Source organism: Momordica charantia (assembly GCF_013281855.1).
Source record: "Momordica charantia cultivar OHB3-1 chromosome 8 unlocalized genomic scaffold, Mcharantia_2.0 BLBB01000008.1, whole genome shotgun sequence".
Classification (NCBI taxonomy): Eukaryota; Viridiplantae; Streptophyta; class Magnoliopsida; order Cucurbitales; family Cucurbitaceae; genus Momordica; species Momordica charantia.
Window position 1 is genome coordinate 29,837,892 of NW_028275166.1, and position 23,628 is coordinate 29,861,519.

The 23,628-nt window shown below is 35.7% G+C and overlaps 2 protein-coding genes across 4 annotated transcripts; both read right to left on the reverse strand.

Annotated features, from left to right (window-relative positions):
- Positions 1–920: 920 nt before the first annotated feature.
- Positions 921–12,165, reverse strand: HEN2 (RNA helicase, ATP-dependent, SK12/DOB1 protein). 2 transcript variants are annotated; one of them, XM_022294198.2, is made up of 16 exons: positions 10,858–12,163; positions 9,527–9,841; positions 9,283–9,387; positions 9,110–9,178; positions 7,870–8,037; positions 7,721–7,792; positions 7,516–7,632; positions 6,319–6,528; positions 6,040–6,198; positions 5,328–5,417; positions 5,136–5,228; positions 4,489–4,642; positions 3,486–3,634; positions 3,297–3,392; positions 2,052–2,144; positions 921–1,376 (listed from the first exon to the last, which is right to left on the reverse strand). In XM_022294198.2, exons 1-16 carry the CDS (start codon positions 11,905–11,907, stop codon positions 1,266–1,268), a joined length of 3,051 nt encoding a protein of 1,016 aa, XP_022149890.1. In that variant the 5' UTR covers positions 11,908–12,163; the 3' UTR covers positions 921–1,265. The 2 variants fall into 2 exon arrangements, with proteins under 2 accessions (XP_022149890.1, XP_087983258.1); XM_088127132.1 differs by lacking the exons at positions 921–1,376; positions 2,052–2,144; positions 3,297–3,392; positions 3,486–3,634 and having other exon boundaries at positions 4,633–4,771; positions 10,858–12,165.
- A 2,165-nt stretch (positions 12,166–14,330) lies between these two features.
- Positions 14,331–22,340, reverse strand: LOC111018195 (auxin response factor 19). 2 transcript variants are annotated; one of them, XM_022294197.2, is made up of 14 exons: positions 21,533–22,340; positions 20,385–20,503; positions 19,412–19,510; positions 19,247–19,303; positions 18,872–19,027; positions 18,702–18,786; positions 18,517–18,607; positions 18,174–18,338; positions 17,944–18,066; positions 17,590–17,665; positions 17,345–17,483; positions 15,344–17,172; positions 15,046–15,236; positions 14,331–14,925 (listed from the first exon to the last, which is right to left on the reverse strand). In XM_022294197.2, exons 1-14 carry the CDS (start codon positions 21,594–21,596, stop codon positions 14,790–14,792), a joined length of 3,330 nt encoding a protein of 1,109 aa, XP_022149889.1. In that variant the 5' UTR covers positions 21,597–22,340; the 3' UTR covers positions 14,331–14,789. The 2 variants fall into 2 exon arrangements, with proteins under 2 accessions (XP_022149889.1, XP_087983257.1); XM_088127131.1 differs by having other exon boundaries at positions 20,385–20,517.
- Between the last annotated feature and the right edge of the window lie 1,288 nt (positions 22,341–23,628).

The following is a 23,628-nucleotide window of genomic DNA, read 5'->3' on the forward strand; positions in this document are numbered from 1 at the left end:
TATTTTGCTTCTAGTTTTCTGTTCTATTAACAATTACTTTTGTTCTATTATCTACTTCTCAAAAATAAATCTTAAACTATCCTTGTATCAAATTACCACTAATTTAATATCCATCTGTGATAAAATGCTCATGAGGTTGAGCTCCTCACTCCTTAATATTTCATATCATCAATAAAATATAGGTTACTATCAAAAAGAAAGAACTTCCTCTAATTTGGTTGAGATGAATTTAGTAATGTTTTTTACTCTTAATATCCTTGCATGTAAATATGAATTCCAACTTATAAATTATGTCAGTTTTCTGGATGAACATGCAGATTGCAGACTGTCAATATATTTTTTTATAAGATACAAAGATTTCACTATAAAAAAAGAGAGTATACGAAAAAAAGGCAAGGAGATAAGGCATTTCCTCCCAAACACTCAAGGATGGAAAATTACAAAAGGGCCCAGTCCAAAATAAGGAAACTCAAAAGGAGCATCCAAAGAATCTTGTGTAAGTATGCCCGAGAGAGATGGTGTGCTTACAATTCATATTGGAATAAAGGAAACAAGAATATAGAAACTTAATAATTACTACTAATCCCCACAATATAAAGTAAACTATTATGTTATAGTGAATTAGTTTAATTTATTTTTCTGACACTTTGTGATGTTGAAAGTCGTACTCTAATAAAAGTTTGAAACCTCAATTCCTCAATTCCCCATATCTTTGTCATATTAGACAAGGAAAGAAAAAACAGTTTCAAAGTTGGCCACAAGTTTCAGTCCTCAATTTTCTCCAATAACAATCTCCCTAATAAAAGTTTGAAACCTCAATTCCCCATAATAAATTTTGTTAAAAAAGTGAAACTCCACAAGCTTCCAATCATTCAACCATGTTGTAAATTTACCATAACCATCGGAAACTCAATAGAATGTAGGATTTAAGAAGTAGATTTCCACTAGAACAACAAAACTTACAATTTCTCTTCAAAGGCGTTGAAGTTCATAATTTCACTAAACAATTTCTCTGCTAGCCTAAGAATGCACAAACTAAATTTACATATACACTAACAGTTCCGTTAGCGTTTAAGTAATAGGTTAGCCTCTCAGATTGTAATATCTGCTCTTTCTAGTTTATACTAAAAAAATCCAAAAATTTGTAAACTGGTATGTGTCATCTAATGCAAGAAAACAAACATACCTCAATGACAGATGGTTGATGAGAACCACACTCCCGGAACTTCATGAGCACTAAATATGCAACCAAAGTAGAGGACAATCTACAGATAGAGTGAGTTTGCAAACATTATACCTCTGCGGAGGCTTTCACTGGCTGCACCAAACTTGCTCTCTAAAGTTGCCTCCCCCACAGCATTGGCAGCAGCACGCAACTGAATAAAGGACAAAAGAAGGCCAAAAAAAAAAAAAAAAAAAAAACTTAAACTCAGAAGATGATTTTTCTAGGTCCCGAAGCCTGTTATCTTGTTAATACCTAACTTCGTATCATTTTAAAACATGATGTACAAATCATTTTAGAAGACAATCCAAACAAAGCTGAGGAATAATTTCATTTCCTGATTGATATGTTAAAAAACATGAAAAAGAGTGACGCTACAAATATATATATATAAGAAAGTTAGATAATAGAATTCTCACTGAAAAATGTAGGATTTTGTATATACTTCTCAACAAAATGAAATTAGCAACTACATAAAATAAATATACTTCTAAAAGGTTATTATGATAAGCAGATATTTCTTATGCATCCAACATATAGAAAGCTAAAATAGCTACATCAAATACAAACACCTTATAAGTGCACAGCAGAAAGCTAAGTCTACAGTTCAGTAGTAATACTAATTTCATTGTGTTAACAAGGACTTCTTTCCTTGCAGTGGTAAAGGAAAGGAGACAAAAGAAAGAAGGGATGGAAGAGACCAATTCACACAAGTTAGGTCAACGAGAATCTCCCTCCCCATCTCACATTCTACTGTAACATTGGTTCTGGTTTTCAAGCAAGAAAGACCAATAAGTAGTGTGTAAATATTTATGTTATTTATTCGCACCTGATTCAAGAATTCATCAAGCCTTCTAGCACTTCGAATGATGCTACCCTCAAAAATATCTGTCATTTGAATCACCTCTGAAAAATTTGCTCCCTGTACGAAGAAAACACTTGCTCAGTGCAGACCCATCTTAAATTGTAGAACCAATAACATAGAAGTTCTGAACACCCAAATAATAACTGGCAAAACAAAGGGACTTGAGATCATTAGGGCACTCAGTTTTAGAACGTAATATATTGTTTCTCCTGGTGAGAGGAATCATTTAGAATAGAACACGTTGAAATAGAAATTTAATGCTACAGAAATACAATAGTGAGCAAAATAAGTCTGCCCCACATTGAATTGACACCCATCTGCCACACCGTTTTGCTTCTTGCTTCTCCAAATTACTAAGCTTCCACCAATAAAAGTACAGCAGTATGATGATGAACATCTATCATTAGTAGATCCAAAATAGTACTGGATAGCGGTTGTTCAGTTTTTTAGGTGGGGTTTCCTCTACCCCAGCCTTTAGTCTGTCTTCCTTTTTTTGATATATCCAAAGAAAGTTTCTTATCTAAAAAAAAAAAAAATAGATCCAAAATAGTACACATCCATCTTGGCTTCTAGTAAGTTTGTTTATTTCCCATAAACAGGAAAGCACAGATATGGACAAGACACGATATAAGTTTATTTGCCATAAACAAGAAAGCAAAGATATGGACCAAAGAAGATTTGGACACAGTATACATTATTGTTTAAAAATCTAGAACATAGACATAACAAGGATACATTTTTCAAAATATACATTGTTTAATATATAATTGTTTCTATACATTTTAATGATTCTAATGCTATTTCAATTCATGCTATTTTAATTTGACGGTAACATGCCTCTATCTTGAGGGGAGTGTTATAACAAGTATTGAGTAAATATGCACTCTATCTAGTGTATGGAACCATATGTGTAGCATTCTATCAGTTTCCATAACAAAAACATATGAAAATTAGTCTTTACAGGCAGTGAACAAAAAAGAACAAGAGTTACTTATATCATTGATGAATCATCTACAAAATCCAAGACCAGCGGAATTGCAAATTTTGGTTTCTCCAAATAAGATGACTAAATGCCAGTTAACTCAAGCATGTAATACTAAATGCACAAGATACATGCATGCGTTCATGTTTTCATGAAGCATTCATACGCATCAAAGCAAACAAAGCAGCCATCAGTTCCCATTATGAAACTATATCTAAAACACTAACCTTTGACCAACAGTAAATGACATCCATCAAATACGGCCTCACAGTTGACTCCACATATTCTTCCACATTTATATCCAACTTGCATTCATGTTGTATCTATATCAAAATAAAAAATAAAAAAATGTTTGGATCTGGTAAAAGAAACGGCCATAGAAAAGAATAAACAATAGACGGTTAGCAGTTAAAAACCTCAGCTATTCTTCTTGCACTATCTTGGAGTTGCTGTAATGGTCTAGCAAGCTCGGTTCTTAACTGTATCTGCTCAGATGACTTGTCTCCTGGTATAAAACAACTTGAAAGGGCTGCAATCTGGTGATGGTCTAGATCATTGAATGTGCCTGTTGAGATCTCATCAAAATATCACTTGCCTTGATATAATAAGAAAAAATTTTATTTATCTAGAAAACAAAAAACAACCATTTTCTGAAATAAGGCAAAAGTAATTAAAAGCTTTCAAGTTGGTTTGAATCGAGAAAGATAAATAATTACAAAAAATATTAAGATAAAAAGGCCCAGCTAGATATGGGAGCAATAGTATCCACAATCTAACTTCACAAATCCAATCATGCAGCCATTACTTTTAACCCAGAACTCCAAAAACATGGCCTACATGGTCATAAGCCACAAGATCTTGGGATTATCCAACAAATCATAACCAAACATCATGTGGGGATGGAATCTCCTAGAGGTAATAAACACTACAATATAACTGGTTGAGAATACCAAGGGGTCTCTCAACTAAATTATGTGTACAGCTCACATTCAAAAACCATGTGCAATACCAGCGGTACAAGTTTAAAATGCATTTTTTACATTTCTAAAGAAACAGGAGGAGAAGACATTGTGATATTTATAATATATAGCCAAATCTTACATTATTTTTGCTATAGTTTTCTTGGTTGTTACTTGGTGTCAATGCTCGCCACTATTCTATTACTACAACAATTATTCTCTCTTGTCCAATTGGAGAAGTTTCTTGTAACTCCGTTGGATCGGGATTTGCCTCTCTTTTTATAATTTTATGCTATCAATGAAATTGTTTCTTATAAAAAATATATATACATATAATATATAGCCAAATTACATTGTAAAGACAAATTGAAAGGTCAGCCTCTCAGGTTTACTTATCCCTCTAATCTTTTTAAGATACAAAACTGATAAAGATTTAAAGTGAAGATGCATCTTGACTCACCATTAAACATTAATTCAGTAACAAGGAGCTCATCTCCGGTGTCAATCAAACAGGCTGCACGCCCCTTCAACTGAACTACACTATCTGCATCAATGTGACCAAGCTTTTTCAAGACCCGAGAACGGTTCTTCAGTTCATCACGAAATTTTTGAAGCTGCATGTCAAAACAAAAAAAATAAAAAAGAGGGGTTTTTTTTGTTCAAAACGAAGGAAAGAAAACCAAACGAGCATGGTCTATCCTTTCATGTGTGCTTCTCTGCATGATAGTCCTTTTACAGTTTGACTACACAAGAATATGCAAGGGAAAAACAGATAAGTTAAATTTCTTTCACTTCTTTTTTAATTCTTGCATAGAGTTACAAGGAAAATGGAGCACAACTCCATATTTTGGCCAAGGTTATAACAACGGAAGCACTAAAACATAAAATGTTAAACAAAATTCATGTAGGTCAAATGATGCGTAATGGTAAAGCTAACCCCTTTATTTTTCAGTATGTACATTCAAAAGGCAGCCAAGTAGCTCATTAGACTTCATGTCAGACAAAACAATTACATATACTTCCAAAAATATTGAGTTCCCAATAGTACTTAGGAAACAAGATAGCAGGTTCTTCAATCATGGAAGGTTCTCGAAACATAAATGATACCTGGGAATCACGCATTTTGGCCTTGAGTAGTTGAATTTCATGATTAACCTCTGCTTTCCTCTGAAAACATTTAATCTGGTCCACTTCATGTGACTGCAGTAATAAATGCAGAAACTAAGAAAACTCTTCACTGAAAAATTTAGAGCAGTACTCCACCATCAGGAAAGAAAACTTAGAGATTATATTCTATACCTTATGCAGAGGATGCGCATATAATTTTCGCTCAAGTTCCTCAATCTGCTTGACCAAGTCAACAATTTCTGCATCTTCAATACTCATGTCCTGGAAATGAGCCAAAAGCATATTGAATCATCAACTCAATGCATTTATCCAGTTTGAATATGTATTTAAGTAACATAAAGCACTGCGTCTATAAAGAAAAAGAACAGAGGACTGCTAGCATCAGTTTAACACAGTAGAACAAAGGATTTAGGTGCAAGAAAAATAATAAATTTGGAAAGAAACGGGAGAAAAGCCTCAACCCAAGCCAAGGAATTTACAAAAAAAAAGGAATGAGAAGAAAAATTGTAGGTACAAAAAGGTTTGGAAAACTCTGCACCAAAAAAAAGCGATTAAAAAAATAGGCTCCAACAAAACAGAAAAAGTTCTCTCCGATCCCTGAAACAACCTATTATTTCTTTCTAACTAAAGAGTCCAAACAAAAGCTCTGATGAACCGGAGGAGCTTGGCCCATACTGGAAAGGGTGATCTTTACTTCCAATTGGAATGTTTTGGTAATCCTTTGGAAGATTTATAATCTTCACTATACTGAATGAAATTATTGTTCGTCACAAAATTATATATAGAGAAACATTATTTCATACTGTAATGTCTTCATTAGTAAAAATTTCATGAAAGGTATAACATGCAACTATTCAAATATAAGAAATCAGCTAATTTTTACCTTCACTGGGTTCAATTTTGGAAAACCTTGTGGAAAACGAGTTCCCAGTTCCTCCAATGCAAGCAGTATGCTTTCCCTTGCTTCCACAGGTCTGAGATCAGAAGGAATGGATATTCTGAGTTTGCTCAAGGCTGAAATAAGAGGCAGCTGAACAGGGACCTGAAAGGGTAATATAACCGACAACATGCATATTTAATAGGCTAATACGTTAAAATAGAAAATGAATTAAAAAATTAAAGTCGAGATATAAGAATTCCAGTTGAAACATGAAAAACTAACCACATGCATTTCACCCTTTTCTCCAGGACGTGGTGGACAAGGTTTTGGTCGTGAATTATTCTCACTTAGACAAGGAGAGCATTGGAGTAAGGTATCCACTATATAAGCACCACCACGTGAAGGCAAGATGCCTGACCCAGCTGAGGGCTTTTTAACAACATTAACTACAACCCCCCAACCCCAGTCTGTACCACCTTCTCTTACCTTGACCTGCAATGCAAAATAACCTTCTAAAGCAAGATGCCAAATGAAAATAACAAAGAACTGTGGGCATGGAATAAAATGGGTTTAAAAGGACAAATCTCATCTACTGAAGAGGGGGCCGGGCGTAGCGCTAAATAATCAGGAATAATAAATCAAACAAAAACATTTTGACATGCATAATTGTTCTCTATTAAATTTTATACAAAAAAAGAGCAATCATTTTCACTAACAAGCAAATACATGCATGCAAAATATGACAAATAGTTGTGTATGTGTGTAGATGCATATTTCATTCAATTTGATGCTTAAAAAATCAAGATTAACACAATTTTTTTTTTATGAAGTGTCCGAGCCACTTTGCACGCACCTCGACTAATCTCACTCTCACCAACTTAACACAAAATAGTTTTACAATCACTTGCCACAGATTTACTCATCCAGCACAAATTTTCTTTAGGCATTTAGAAGCATCCCTATTTAATTGCTAGAAATTGCGGTGCTTGTAAATTGCTACAGTTCTCTCATATATCTTTTATTGCCCTTGGATTATCCTTGGGACTAATTTCACGGGACAACTATCTAATCCTACTACGTTTTGGTTGTCAAGGTTCATAGAATAATAAATCTTAGGTAGGTGGCCATCATCGTTTGAACTCATTCCCTCTAAGCTCTTTAATATTTACATTGGACCTTATTGACCACTGAGCCAACCCATGATGGTTAGATTTTCTTGCAAATTATTTTATTTTGAATTGATAATGCATACAATTTCAACTAAAAGGGAAAACCAAATAAAGAAGCTCTTTTAGAGGTTTTTTTTTTAATTAAATAACTTTTTGGGGAAATTAAAAAATCTTCTCGCGATATAAACATATATATTGAATCAAAGAAAATAGAAGAAAACAAATTGGGGCATCAACGCAAAATTCAGTCTAGGTAAGATAACTTATCAACACCTCTAATAAATGATCTTCCTACTCCCCTAGGACATACCAGCCGACCAGGAAGAAGAAAATAGAGGACTCTTTCCGGCCTTGTTATTTCAGACATCATCTTCTTCTCAAGTTGCGCAATATCAAGTTTTAACTTGTGGTATTCAGCAACTTCAGCCTATATGGAGGAAGCATAATAGTCAAAATTCAGAGTAGATGATCAAAATATTAATAACCACAGAGAAATAAATAGGACAAAAACTTGCCTCTCCTGAAGCATCAAGTGTGGCAGCTTCCTCCTCTAACTTTGAAACTCTTTTCCCAATATCAGGCAATGCCTAAAAATGAAAGTATTAGAAAGTACTCGTTCAATAGCACATAATTCTAATTCAAATATAAAGGATTCAGCCACAACCTTCTCATACTGAAATTGATGAAAGGAGTTTCTAATAACATGCTCAGCTGTGAACTGGCCTTCTGCCCGGCTCATTAAATTTAAAATTGAGTAGTAGCTCAGCCTGAAAGTACTAACAAGAGGAGCTGGTTTGCCCAGAACCATATCTTTAATTGTTCCCATCTCCATCTGAAAAAATGTAATTTAGTCAATGCTTTATTTTTTTGTTTTTTTTTTTTTTTTGATAAGAAACCTTGCATTAAGAACTGTACAAAAGAAACAGCTGCACTAAAGACACACCAACACGAAGAGCCACTAATTAACCAAAAAATTATTACAAGGAGCTCCAGCTTACCAAAATGATGTCAGTTTTTTATTGTTAGATTCATTCAAAAAATATCCACCCAAACTAAAAAATCCATGGCTTTTGTGGGGAATTCTTCATCTCTCTTTTATTAACTCCTTTCTTAACAAAGTTTCATTTTCTATTTAAAAAAAAAACATATTAGTGATAAATAACCTATAAATATTCTCCCTTAAATTTTCAGCATTTTCTCCCCAGTTTCCTTGGTGATTCTATCTCCTTCTTAGTACATTTTTGTGTCATTGCCTCCTTCCTTATTTCTCCTCTGTCATTCTTTTCAACATGGAATTAGAGTCGTATTTCCCTTGGTGAGAAACTGAGAGTGAATAACACCTATTTTGTGACATGTGTTGTCTTTAAGAAGGATGACGAAATTATGGATTACTGATTCTTTTTTTAATATTTTATTGATGATATGAAATATTACTACAGCAATCCTAAACCGGATCACTATTCTAGGAATGCACTTTTTGCTCAAAGGTTAGACCATTTTCTTACAAAGAAAGTTTATTTGGATTCATGCATCTAGGACCATCGTGCAGAGAGTGTGGTTTGAGAAGAATAGAACTATAGAAGGATTTAAAGGAGAGGAGGATGTCAACTATCTACACCTTTTATTTTAAACAAGATACGAACTTTTCAGTGATGTATAGAAAGTAAGTCAACTAGTACACTATTCTTCATTCTTCCAAACCGCCACTCAGAATAATTTATGTACACTTTTTTGTAACTGCACTTCGTTTTAAAATTGTGCTATTTATTTAACTACCAAACTGAGGACAGCAAAAGCAATCAAATTATACTTATCCAAAAAAAACAAAAACAAAAAAACAATTTCAGAAAGAAATGAGTAGAAATTCTCATCATATCAAGAGTTATGACTAGCAACAGTGTTACCTGCTCATCAATCATTATAATACATATACCCCTCTCATCTTTTCCACGACGTCCAGCCCTTCCACTCATCTGAATTGCAGTTGCAGAAATTAAGTTTCTCTCCTCAAGTTAAATAAACCTACGTTCTAGAATAAAGAAAAGAGTTAAAGAGCACAAATTGGACCTTCACTCACCTGAATATACTCACCAGATCCAATATATCGGTGACTATCACCATCCCACTTTTTAACGGCAGTGAAGACAACTGTTTTTGCTGGCATGTTCAAACCCATGGCAAACTGTCACAAAAAAAAAGGAAAAAAAAAAGAAGCAACGGCACATCCATCAGCACTGAAGCTCAAAAAGCAAGATCTCAAGTAACAATAAAAAGGATTCTAAAACAACCACAAACAATCAGGTGGTTTGTAGGAATCTTACAGTTTCTGTGGCAAAGAGGGCCTTAACAAGACCTTCCTGGAAAAGGAGCTCTACTAATTCTTTAATTACAGGAAGAAGCCCAGAATGATGAACAGCAATACCTCTCTGGAGAAGAGGTAACATTAACTCAATTGCAGGTAGTTCTCTGTCTTCCTCGTTCAAGCAGAGAATCGCATTTCTGAAAACATGTTCCACTGTATCTTTTTCCTCTTGGGTATTAAAGTCAAGTTTGGACATGGACATTGCATGTTGTTCACATTCTCTTCTACTGAAACTGAAGACAATAACTGGTTGAAAAGTCCGTTCCATAATCATCTGACACAAGAAAGCACACCGTTTCAAGCACAAAACATGATCTAAATTTTTCTTCTCAGTAAGAAACAATTTTATAGAACAGTGGGAATTCTTCTTTCTTGGAAGTCATGGGTTTGTGAATAATCCCCTGATAATCTTAATATTTACAAGTCATCTAAACTAAACATTTTTAAAAAACTGTTGTACAAAATAGGCTGTCAAACTATCCTCCTTATGGACAGCCTAAAAGTATCCTTTTCACTGAAGATGACGATTTTTTAATTTGTATGTGCAGTAGCGCTACCTCCCTCCAACAGTGTCCCATGGGCAAAGCTGGTGAAGAAACAACTCAAAACTCTATTTGCTCGGTTCCCTCTAAAATTATGGAATTTTATCATCTCATTCTTTGGTTTAACAACCCCGCATCACGATAATCAGTTTTCCTATCTACATCTGCATTTAATAGGTATCCTCGTCAAAAGGCATTTGCCCATCTGCTTCTATTTTCATTTGCCTTGATGAAAAGTTCGGTTTCTTATCAAAAAAAAAAAAAAAAGGAAAAACAGTAGGGATTGCATAACTTAGAATTGTGAAGTCAATCCTACATTCGATGGGCATATATTTATCCCAAATTATGGGTTTTTCAATCCCAAAGCTACATAAAATCAAGCTAACTCGAGCTTTTTCAACTCACACTCAGACTGCATCCTTATTTTTATGAATCACAATTGCATAAACTCAAATTCCTTTAACTCATTCCTCTAAACAAACAATCGCATCTACCAGCCCATACTTTTCATTGTCTTGTAAATGGCATCTTTTCTGAATCAGCCTCTCAGGGCAACTTGACTTCTTCTGTAATTGAAGCATCACCGATAGTCGTACCATTTATAAGGCTTTTACGTAACTTACTTTCGCTTGGTTAAGCCTTCTCCTCTCCCTTTTCCTTGATCCTTCATTATTTTAACAAAATGTCTTCCAGTTTCTTATAACAAGAAAAATAAAAAAGAAAACAAAATAACAGATAAATAACGAACCTTAACAATTTTATAAATGTCTGAACCTCCGGAAGCACTGCCACCTTTAGCAATTCTCCCACTAGATTTCCCGTTTGCAGTCTTGTGTCCAGCAATCTGTTTCTGTTTAGCAAAAGTATCCTGCAACTTCAGAAAATTGTCCTCCCTGAACCGTTCGTTTTCATCAACCACAAGATACAACCCGTTACCACCCATAGGAAAAACATAATGTTGCAATGGGGTTGGTCGAAAATCAGTGTACACCACATGACAAGGCTGCTTGTGTATGTTACATATCCACTCAGCAAATTCCGTGGCATTTGACATGGTTGCAGAAAGGAAGACCATTTTGATGGCCGGTGGTAAAAATATAATACTCTCTTCCCAAACGACCCCTCTTTCCCTATCTTTCATATAGTGAATTTCATCAAAAATTACCCATGCTACTTCTTTCAAGACTTCCGAACCCCTATAAAGCATCCCCCTAAGAATCTCCGTCGTCATGACTAAACAACTAGCATTAGGCGAAAGAGTGACGTCCCCAGTCATCAAGCCAACGTCTTTAAACTCTTGACTCAACTCTCTGTACTTCTGATTACTCAAAGCCTTTAATGGGGAAGTGTACAAAACCCTCTGCTTATCTCTGAAAGCCATAGCAATCGCATATTCCGCAACCGCAGTTTTTCCAGCAGAAGTATGAGCAGAAACCAAAATAGATTCATTCCGTTCCAAGCACGAAACCGATACCTGCTGAAACGGGTCGAGCCTAAACGGATACGTCTTCGCCATTGCGCCATTGTAAACCGGATTCGAGAGGGTTCCATGAATCGATTCGTCTTTCGTAGAAGAGTACCCAGCCGGGACCGCAACTTCATGAACACACGTCCGCGCCAAATTACGCCTATTGGAGAGAGTCTCCTGATTCGAATTTACCTTCACATCTTCTAGGTTTTGTTGCGATTCTTTCGGTCGCTTATTAGAGCTTTGTTCTTCTTGGTTGTCGCCGGTTTCTGTGACGGACGACTCTTCCTCGGGTTCCTTCCGCTTTCCAAGCGTCGGAGATCCTTCCATCACCTCCGAAGGTTCAATTTACTTGAAGAGCGAGTCGAAATGGGGAAGCCGAGTGTCCACAGACAAAAGAGGAAGGTGAAGAACAGTGACAGTGGATTGCTCGCCGGAGTGTGGACGCTGCAGGTGAATGAGAAAATGGTGGTAGGCGACAATGTAAAGCGGGAGACGTGCGGCGGCGGAGGAGAACTGCCGGCGACGGCGACACTTAGTATACTGCAGAAGTTATTGGGCTAACCTATTTTAAATAGGTTAAAGATGGAAGAATATATTTTCGACTACGAGCACTTCATATATTTAGTCTTTTTTTAATTATACACTTTCATATTGAAATAAAATTTGTTAATGTAATAACCTATCTAAAGTTGCGTTAAACCGAGTTTAGCGATAATTGACATATATTTCTAACTAAATGATATATGTGGTATTAAAAAAAATTTATCTAAAGTTGTTGAGAAGAAGTTACGAAACGCCACACAATAACATGTCGGATCTTCCTCTACCTGCAAGAGCGTATTGAAAAAGAAAGGTTCGATGTTAGATTTCTATGTGCGTTCATGTATGGTACTTACATAATACTGACATTGTCACATAAATCGGGTATAAACAAAGACTATCATCAATCGATTTTAATATTTAAAGATGAAAATGGACCTAGAATTTTATTTGAATAATAGTAACCTATGTTGAGCCTTTCATAAAAAAAATTACCTTTTGTTTTACCTTTTAGTTTAATCTACTTTTTTCCTTTCTCTCTTGTCTTCTCTCTATCTCAAACGTAATACCAAAAAATTATTTGGAAGTCCTAACTTCTTCTTATTCTTTTTCTCTCTTAGATTTGTTTATTTTTAAAAGAATGAGAATTAGTAATATAGATATTTTATCTACTTAAGTAAATTATATGTTAGACAAATAATTAAGAAAGCTATAAAAGAATAATGGGATAAGATAAAAGATTAATAATGACAAAGATTATATGAAAAAATAATGATTAATTAAGTTCACGTCTAGATCTATCAACAAATTTAGAATGATTTAAACTAAAATGAAATTAATAATGGTCACTTCAGTACTAAAAAAATAATGGTCACTTCATAATTTTATTCCTTCAATTCTTTTGTCTTTCCTACTAATTTACAGTAATTAATTGTTTTTTTTTTTTGTGATTTTGTGTAAGAATTAAAATTTGTTTACTATATGGGTTTTAAGAAAACTACATTACCCACTCGCACACCCTTCAGTTTTACCTCACACTCTCTACCGCTGGTGAAAATTGAAAACACGGGTAGAAATAAATGAAATCGAAGAATAAATATAAAAGAAAATTATTGAGGGTAAATTTGAGATGAATTTATTATTATTTTTTTTTTAAATAAATTTGAGATTAATTTTGGAGGAATAAAAAATAATGTACCCGTTAAACATTTTTCAAAAGTTTCCTAATTTTGATTAGAAAACCAAAATTGATCTTAAAACTCGTTAAAATATTTAATTAATACTGATTCCATAAGAATCGATGGTAAAAGTACTTTCATTGGAAAAATACTTTTTAAAAAGTCATCTCAAACTCCAAAAATATAATTCGGACGTGTTGTACTAAAAAAAGAGTTACCCATGATTCTTCCTTTTTACCGACTTATTCACACTTCAGATAAGAAATTAAGAAAAATTATTGTATTTTCATTTTCAAATTAAAGTATGAATATTGTGCATAATAATCATCTCGCAGTCCCGCAACTCAGATTGATGCAATGTGAAATCCTAATGTGTCCACGTGAGATATAACATCATGCCATCAATAATCCATGCAATCACAGAGCGTTGTTGACCATCAAATAGCAAGATCGGATAACTTAGCAACGAGATCATAAATCTCAATGCATTCACATGGAAAATAAGATCGCTCGCAGTCCCGTAGCTCGATCGATGCGATGTGAAACCCTAATGTGTCCACGTGAGATAAAACATCATGCCGTCAATCCATGCAATCACATAGCATTATTGACCATCACATATCTTAATCTCATTGCAAGGATATTCATAAAATCACATTATGCCTTTTATTTTAACACGTCTGTCATAGGTGATAGGTGAATACATAAAATGTTACGACTTTTCGATTGTTGAACTGTGGATTTGTTTTCATTTTTTTTTGTTCACCTTTTGTCTTTACTGTAAACACTATTGCTAAAAAAAGAAAAAAAAAATCATCATCGCATCGCTCCAACTTCATTCATTGGATCGTGTAATGTTTTATTGTTGTTGAACATTCATTTATTCACGCTTTCCAATATAATTGCATGTAAAACAAGAAACGAGAAATGAGAAACGACACGTTGACTCCTAAAATTGCCCTTAAAATTTTAAATGCTAAAAAGAATCAAATTATTGAAGTTCAAGACAGGGTCACCATTATCACCAAAAAAGAAAAAAACATTCATATAAGCCATTTCTCATTGGACTGGGGAAGAAAATCTGCACATCTTTTTCTAATTTACATGAAAAACTAAGGATACAAAGTTTTATGCTTTTGCTTGCTAAACTGCACCACAATAATTTAAAACTACGACGTGGCAAACGAGATCAGCCCCGACGACGACGATATCGTGAACTATAATCACATTGGTGAATAATATACCACCTTCCACGACAACTCGGAACCCGGATCAAGCTTCACTTTGCTTCCACCTCAACTTCAACTTCTTCTCTCAACTATGCTTTCTAAGAGATTTCAAGAAAAATTCATTGGCTAGCTCTTCCATTGTTGCAAGATTCTTGCAACGCGAAATCGCAGCCGAAGCTATGAACGTTTGAGCTAAAAACTATAAGAATCAGTTACCAAAAGAAGGGGAGTGTTAGCATTTAGGCAGTGGTATGGTGTTTGTTCAAGCATTCCCACCATCCGAGCTGCTGCAGGCTTGGTTCGGTAGGACCCCATTTCCAAAATCGTCATCCAAGCTCATTTGCTGCACTTCCTGTGGGGACAGGATCTTGATGCTCCGTACACAGTTCACAAAGTCGCTGAAATTATGAACAAACACGAGGTAAGGCTAACCGATGAACGGTATCGACAAACTCGAGTAAGAATAAGTACTATGAATGGGAGATATCCATACAGAAAGAGGTAAATGAAAGACTTACTCCCAAGGGTCATCGCCTACAAGTAAAACATCATTCTCATGATCCACATAAACAAGTTTCCAGCCTATTTTTTGCCTGTCCTCCAACTGCCCCTCGATACCGAACCTACGGGCAAGGTCTTGTTTCAGCTCATCATAACCCGAGTAACGGGTGATATCGATAGATCTCCCAACAGCTCCACGTTTGTACACCTTCAATAAGGAAAATAAGCAAGTTAAACCAAACCACATTGAGAAACATAAGAAAAAAGGCAATGTAGGACAGGACTACTTGGTTAGCATTTAATTTGTAATCATACCTTGGTGTAGGTTCGCATACGCTGAAACGGAGGCGGAGGAGCCCATTGATTTCTGTTCAAGAAGGCATTATCGTTTATCGTCGAATCCATGGAATTAAATGTCATGTCTGGAATACCGAATGACTGAGAAACTAAAGAGGAAGAAATTTCCTGCTGAGGATCTTTCTGTACGTCATAAGTGGTGAGCATGCCCCCAGAAGAAAAATTATTGGAGAAATCCTTCCCCAATCCTCCAATACCCTTGTTGTTTAACAAAGGATCGGAATTTAACTGCGCTACCAATTGTCCATCGACGTTAGCCTCATACGGAATGTTATGGAGATCTGCTGCTACTTCCAAATCCTGAGTACTATCTCTAAACAACATCGGTTGCGAGTTGAATGACATCATATTATTTTGCTGCTGCAGTTGAGCATCATTCTGAGAAAGGCAAGCCGAGGTTGTGGAGGACGACGTGTCCAAGAAATCTGTCTGAGCAACCGCGCCGCCCAAGAAAGTTTGTTGTGCAAAAATTCCATGGCTTTGATTCTTGGAAATATTCAGTGAAGGTTTAACAGCAGTCTTCTGTGGAAAATCTTTAACCAAGTTGGCATTTGGAGACATGGTATTATCCAAGGCATTTGGACTGAATATAGTTGCAGCAGATTGAGCCACATCCTCAACCAATCCTGTGCTCCGATGAACCCTTCCGTTCGTTACTGGTTGAATCAAACTTGGACAGTTGTTTGTGGATGGTGATGTGGAGCATGATGGTATGTCGTCAGTAATTCCGGATTGGCCAGCTCCAGCTGCTCCAGTTATTACACTACTCGTAGCTGCAGAGAGCTGATTGTTTGTTTGGCTTGGAGGAAGACCCATCTGCCTAGACATGTCAGTAATTACAGTAGATGGAGGTGGTTGCTGTAGTTGTGGGAGTTTCGGCTGCAAATGCTGATTCGAGAATCGGCTATTCGTCTGGCTATTGCTTTTCGCTGCCTGCTGCGGTAATGTATTCGAGGGAGGGACCACAATGGGGGTAGTCTGAGCCATTTCAAGCATTTGGTTCGATGACATGGATCTGGAATAGCTTTGGGACACATCTATCAACGGTCTCTGCTGTTCTGGAAGTTGCGCGAGTTGAACAGGCTGAAGAGCAGACTGCTGAGCCAAAAGTGATTGCTGCTGCTGCTGGAGCTTCTGCAGCATCTGAATTTGAACCTGATTATCTGACATTTGCAGCTGATTATTTAACTGTTCCGGGAGCGGGGACGGATTCACATTCTGCTGTTGATTCTGACCCAAAATTTGCTGATGCTGATGCTGCTGCTGCATCTGCAGGTTCTGAGGGAGGCTTCTCTGAAGCTGCTGATTTTGCAAAGAGTTTGGTTGCTGAAGGATCCCATTCCCATGAGGCTGCTGCATAATTTGAGCTTGAATCTGACTCGAGACTGCGTTTTGGTTAATCAAATTCTGCCGTGTCTGCTGGGACATATCATCCAATTGTTCAGCCACCAATGAGCTCATATTCGATGGTAGCTTAGGCAGCTGATCTAACTGTTGAGCTTGAGAAAGTAGCCTTTGAGCATTGAACTGTATGTTGTTCGATTGAGGAATTTGCGTCGCTGACAAGCCAAGTTGCCGAGAAATATCGACTCCACCAAGGTTTTGTAGCATTGACCCGGAAAATGATTGCATATAATTTGGCTGCATCGAGTTAGACAGCGAAGGGTTTTGCATATTCATCCATTGAACTAAGTTCAGGCCAGGATATCCCTGTGGATCTTTCATGCAGAAATCATCACCAAACATTGTTCTTTTAAAAATACCATCCAAATCAGAGGAGTCGTCATCTGCAAGTGAAAATACAAGTACATTACGTTAACACTCAAACATTAACGAATCCAAATATGATAACTATTCATCACAAAGTACAAATCAGAAAAGCATGAGAGTTGAGTTTCCAAATGGTTAAATCCGGTAACCAATATCAAGAATTGAGAATAACTCTAACAAGTATTGCACCTGGCATTCCCGGTTGCCTTGGACGCTTCGATCTCAAGAACGGAGGGGGACAAATGAAAAATGGAGCAATTACCGGTTCGATCTCCCATATCGAGACTCGGTTACGTCTTTCTCCTCCAGTTGACTCATCCCACCCGACCTAAATCATGGATGCTATGCTTCAGCAATATCCCAAACTATATGTAGGCAGTTATTTTCATATATAGAACAAATTTTCAAGAGTCAGGACAATGTTGCTATCGAACCTGTAGATTACGCCATTGCGAGCCCTTCCATCTGACGGGATCAAGATCACTTATACCTGTGATAGTACCCATGTACCTGAAAAAAAAGATCGATTTTCGCCATAAGAACTGAAACACGTGTTTTGAGAAACAGAAGACTAGAAAAACAGGAAACTATTTTCTATTGAGCCTAGAAGATAACTCCACTATATTTTGGATGCAATCGGAAACCAAAATAACAACAGAAAGATGGATTTCAAGTCGGTAACCCATCAATGTTGCAATTTGCTTATTAATATTAATGAGAATTGTGAATTTTCCTTTATTTCCCAGTGTATGATTTCATCTGAAACAGGAAAAAATCACTAGATCTACCTTCTTGTTCCAGACTCTTCTGTCTCAAACATCATCCTAAAGCGCATACCGAGCGATATTTGGTTTGCAGACACTGCCTTGTAGTATTTGGCAAGAGGAATGACAAATTCTGAAGGACTTGCCCTGCATTACAAGGAATATAAATTTGGAACCTCAATGATTCAAATTTACAAAGAAACATACATTTAATTGCATTTAACCATATTGGTTAAGAAGTAACGGACACCAACCTTGGGTTGTAGAAGACGGTGAAAGGGCTATTGTTTGCGGCGGCATGGGCAGCAGCTGCAAGAATACCAATGTGCATACTATCAGTCGACAACACCGATGATGATAAGTTCGTTGGTTGCCTGTTCGCGCGCCTTATGCCCAAAAGAAGCTGTTGTTTTTCATCTCTGCACAAGAAAAATGCATATAAAGTAAGATCAAGTTTTCTTATACACCATTTCTTCTTTTATAGACACTTTCTTCACTAAAACAGCATCAAAGTTTCCCTTTTCATTCGACTGCATTAACCGAGACACCGAACTCGAAAAAGTTAATCATCATAACTATACCAAGAAATGTTATCACCTTATGAACAAAACTGAATCACCAGCAAGAAGTCTTTTTCCACTAACAAATAGGCTCCAACCCGTTGTCAGCAAATGACGTTTCGGTTGTCCTGCATTGTGAAAAACAGAAAGATACAAGCAAATGTTTAGAGAACAATTCTTGAACAATTTCACACAAGCTATGAGCTCGAACACGGATTGTACCTCGATATATGTGACGAAAATTCCATACAGTATCATGCAAATCCTTGGCAACAAGCTCTTGTGCAGGTGGTTGCATAGAGAAATCCTAGCAAGAAAACAGAACATTACATTTGAAAACTAACACAAAAGGAAATAAATAACATGGCAAAAATAAGCAAAAATTTGCTCACAAGAGGGGGGAAAATCTTCTCTGCAGCACGGCGAGGCACAGAGAACCCGCCATGAGTGCTCGTGTCACTTGCAGTCAATGTTTTACAGAAGAACTCTGGTTGTGGCTTATTAGACTTGAGAGATAGATCAGATCTCAACAATGCATCCTTGTCAAACTACAAAGTAAACATCAAGACAGTAAGGTACTAATCTAGGCAGGCCAACTCAACAGACTTGAAGGAGTGTTTTCCCTTAACTATGGTTCGACCTTACGACTCGAGACTCGAGAGGTATTCCCACATTCCGAGTCCTTACCAAAAGGCCAGCTGAAGCCATTACTAACATGGAAGTATAAAGAATGACAATCTTGTAAGATAATCGAGTAAGGTTCTTACAGAAGGAACTGGTTGTAGTGTCATTTGAGCATAAACTTCATCTGTTTCTGGGTCAGCCTACAAATATCAAGACAATAACAAAGTTAAACAAAAAAGAAAAAAGCCAAAAAAAAAAAAAAAACCCATAAAATTTACATAAATTAGAAAGGGAAGAAAATACCATACATGTAAGGTTACATTATGAAGCAGACACAGTAACTTTGAAGGAAGATTTGGGTAATTTGGGATTTGAGCATCCACATCTTTCTTCAAAGATGCTGCAACCTGAAATTTTGCAAATTTCACTTATTTTTTTGCCACATATTACTCAAGATACAAGAAAGGATCCCATCCAAAAGAAGAAAAAGAATATAAAAAATATTCATTCTTTTCAAGTATAATATTTTGTACTACAAGAACACTCAGTTCAAATCATAATTAGAGAAAGCAAAGAATTCCATTGATTTTGATTAACCTTTATCAGTCTTTATCTTTAATCAAGATAAATATCTTATTATAATAAATATTGACAATTATTTTTTTAAAAAAAATTAAAACCAATAACAATCAGACTGCACCAAAATAACCCAAGAGAAATATAATAACTTTTTTCAAAGAGTAACAAAAAGTTATTACATGACTCATATTTGTTTTCTTCATTTAATTATAATTACAAATACATATAGTTTAAACAAATATTTAAATCCCTAAATTTTCAAATATTCTATTTTAGCCCCTAAACTTCGCATCAAAACTATTTCAATCCTTTACATTAATTTCCCGCGACTTGTTTAGCAAAAAGTCTAAACTCATTTTCGAGCATGAATCAACCAAAAGAAACATGCCAATGTTTGTTTTTCATTAAATAATTTACACAAAAAAAAAATTATACGGTCGGTCCAAATTAATTATTTTCTTTAGATCATTTACGGGCGGGACCAAAATAGAATTTAAACTTAAAAGAAAAAAGAAAGGGACAATAATTTCATTTTTCTTTTTTGGTTGTTTTAATAAATGAAGAGGAGGACATAGGTCATTTATTCATCCGATGAGTAAATAATAGTTGTAAAGGAGAATTCCCAAATGGTTAATAATAATTGTGAAATGGCACTAAAAAACGGCGCATAATAGCAAAATAATGGCGGAGGTCTAAGAAAACCTGTTCGCTGTGGCCTTGGGGAAAATACACCACGTGGTAACCAGCCGGCGGCAGGTTGACCAGTGGTCCGGCGCACGCTTGCCATAACTCCGGGTTTATGAGCTTCTTCTCCATTCCACCTGCAACGCACCAACTGTCACTCACCGGTATGTCAGGCACTCAGCCAATTCCTTTTTCGTTCACTATCTGTTCACGTTTTAGTTTTTTTGTTTCTGGAGAAAATGATGGAAAATTGACGCAATTCTGGAGGTTTTTGAAGGTTTCTGAAGAAATTACTGATCTCTCTCGTTTTTTGAACTGTTGCGAGTAGATTTATAGGATTTCGATTAAAATTAAGGTCAAGATTGAATTTGATGGAGTTCGGGAAGATTTTTTAAGAAATTCCTAATCTCTCTGGTTTTTCGGACTGTAGCGAGTAGATTTGTAAGCCTTCGATTAAAATTAAGCTCGAGATAGAGTTTGATGGAGTTCCGGAAGGTTTTTTTTAGTAGAAATTCCCAATCTCTCTGGTTTTACGGACTGTAGCGAGTAATTTATGAAAGTTCGATTAAAATTAAGCTCGAGATAGAATTTGATGGAGTTCTCGAACGTTTTTTTTGTAGTAGAAATTCCCAATCTCTCTGGTTTTACGGACTGAAACGAGTAATTTATGAGAGTTCGATTAAAATTAAGCTCGAGATGGAATTGTGGGAGTTCTGGAAGGTGTTTGAAGAAATTCCTAATCTCTCTGGTTTAACGGACTGTAGCGAGTAATTTCTGAGAGTTCGATTAAAATCAAGCTCGAGATGGAATTTGCGGGAGTTCTGGAAGGTGTTTGAAGAAATTCCTAATCTCTCTGGCTCTACGGACTGCAGCGAGTAAATTTATGAGAGTTCGATTAAAATGAAGCTCGAATTAGAATTTACGAGAGTTTTGGAAGGTTTTTGAAGGTTAATGAAAGAAATTCCTTGGAAGTTGTGGAAGTTCTCGAGAGAATAATTCCCAATCCCTCAGGTTTGACGAACTGTAGCGAGAAAATTTCTGGAGAAATCGATGAGATGAAGCTTGAGATAGAACCAAAGAGGAAGATTACGAATCTCACCATCACCATGTGATTTCATTTTCATTAGTTCTGTGATTTTAGAAATCCAGAGAGATAGAGAGAGTACCTTCGCAGGAATTTGTCGCGGCGGTGGTGGAGGCAGCACCGGCACTGTTCGCCGGCGTCTTCATTGCTGTCGCCGTCGAGTTCCGCAGTTGGATGTAAAAGAAGGAAACAACCGCTAAAATCTCACTGGCTCATCGTCTCCGGCGCTGCGCCGCCGCTTCCGGCAAAAATTAAAACTTCCAGTAGCTCAGATCGAAGAAACAAAAAAAGGTTCTGATTCCGAAAGTGAAAGTCAGCTTTAATCCCGCTGGCTGGATCAACCCCCCAAAAACAAAAACAAAAACCAAAACCAAAAGCAAAAGGGGGAAGAAACAAGAAAGTCCCTCAAATTTTCCCGGAAAAGAAAAGAAAAGAAAAAGAAGAGACCACGACGGAGCAGGAAGAAGAAGGTCAAGAACGGAGGAAGTCCGGCGAAGTGGCCGGAAAAGCAAATCGGAAAACAAAAAACAAAAAATGGGATTAAGGAAGAAGAGGGGACAAAGAAGAAAAGAGAGGGCTTCGTTTTCCTGAGTTACAGAGAGACCAAATGCTGAAGCAGTGTTCCCTATCTTCCCCTACAATCTCCAGACAACTTCCTCTTCTCTCCCACAAAAACTTTCCATTTTTCTTTCTCCTTCCCAATGTCTTCTCTAACAACAGAAGAACAAAAAAAAAAAAAAGCTTCCTTTTTTTTTCTCTCTCTCTCTCTCCTTGAAAACAAATTAAAAACTTTCTCTCTCTACTGCTTTGCTTTGTTTATGTCTGCTTTGAGTTTGCTTTCTTTCTGGGTCCTTGAAAATGGCACTCTCTTCTACTCTCTCTCTCTCTCTCTTCTTCATTTAACTATTTTGTTTTGGGGTTTCTAATTCACACCTTAATCATGGTTAATCCTTTTGCATAAAACTGTTTGCTTAATCCCCAAAATGCCCCCCATCATAATCAACCAACCCACTAGCAAAAAAAAAAAGAAAAAAAAAAGAGGACAAAAATTAAAAACATATAACTAGACAGCATCATGTGCTAATTTTGACCATTTTCTTGACCATCACTATCTCCATGTTATTAATTGCACCCCTAAGTTTTATTATCCATTTCATTCCCCCTTTTCCTTTCTTATCTCTCTCTCTATTTGATATAGTTTCAGTTTTTAGTTTTTTTTGGTTTAACATGTGTGGAGGTAAGATTCAAACTTTCGATCTTTTTAGTCTTTGAAATCAATAAGTGATAATGGATAGAAAAAATAAATTTTCCATTTTTCTATTAACACTTTTCTCTTTAATCAATTTTTCATTTGCTTTCTGTTGTTCTTATTGGTACAGCGAACAAAAAATCATCAACGATTTTCAAAACCCTACTTGGATTAGAGTAAACGAGTTTTATTAAAGCCTATAAATATTAGATTCTCAACAAGAAATGATCGAAGCTATCTGACAGAATTTACAAAGAGAAGGAAAACTCAAGTCAACCGTTTCGCTTACTTGAAATTTTTAGTTTTAACCAGAAACCTATAATGGAATTTGAATTTCCAACTATTAGTAGAAGTTATTAATATACATGGGTTTTATCTCAAAATTGCTTGACAGAAATTACAATGCCTTAATCACTTAACTCTACTTGGATTGAAATATTAAATCTCACTTAATCATTATATTCATTCCTATGGTTTAAATTCTTCAAATTTAAAATTGGAAATTAGAGTGTGCTTGATTAAGGGGTTGATTAAGAGGTTGTTAAGTAATATTTTATTTTTTTTAAATACTTTTTGTTTTTAATTTTTTAGAAAACATATACATTTTACCACCGCTCGTCATTTACCATTTCTCACTTTTGAAGAAATGTTTACCGGCAAAAAGTGCTCGTTTCTTGAATACCTTTTTCAAGAAAAATAAAAACATTTGTTTTTTGTTTTTTTAGATTTATTTTTTACTTTTAAAATGAGTAAATAAATATTAAAAAAATAACACAATAATTTTTAAATATTATTTTTTTAAATATTAATTTTCAAGTGAAATTTTCATTGTTTAATTAAAAAATTAGAGAACGTGAAGATAAAAATAAGTAGTCAGTACAAATATATTTCTTTTTCCAATAGGTATAAAAGAATAAGAAAAAAAAATC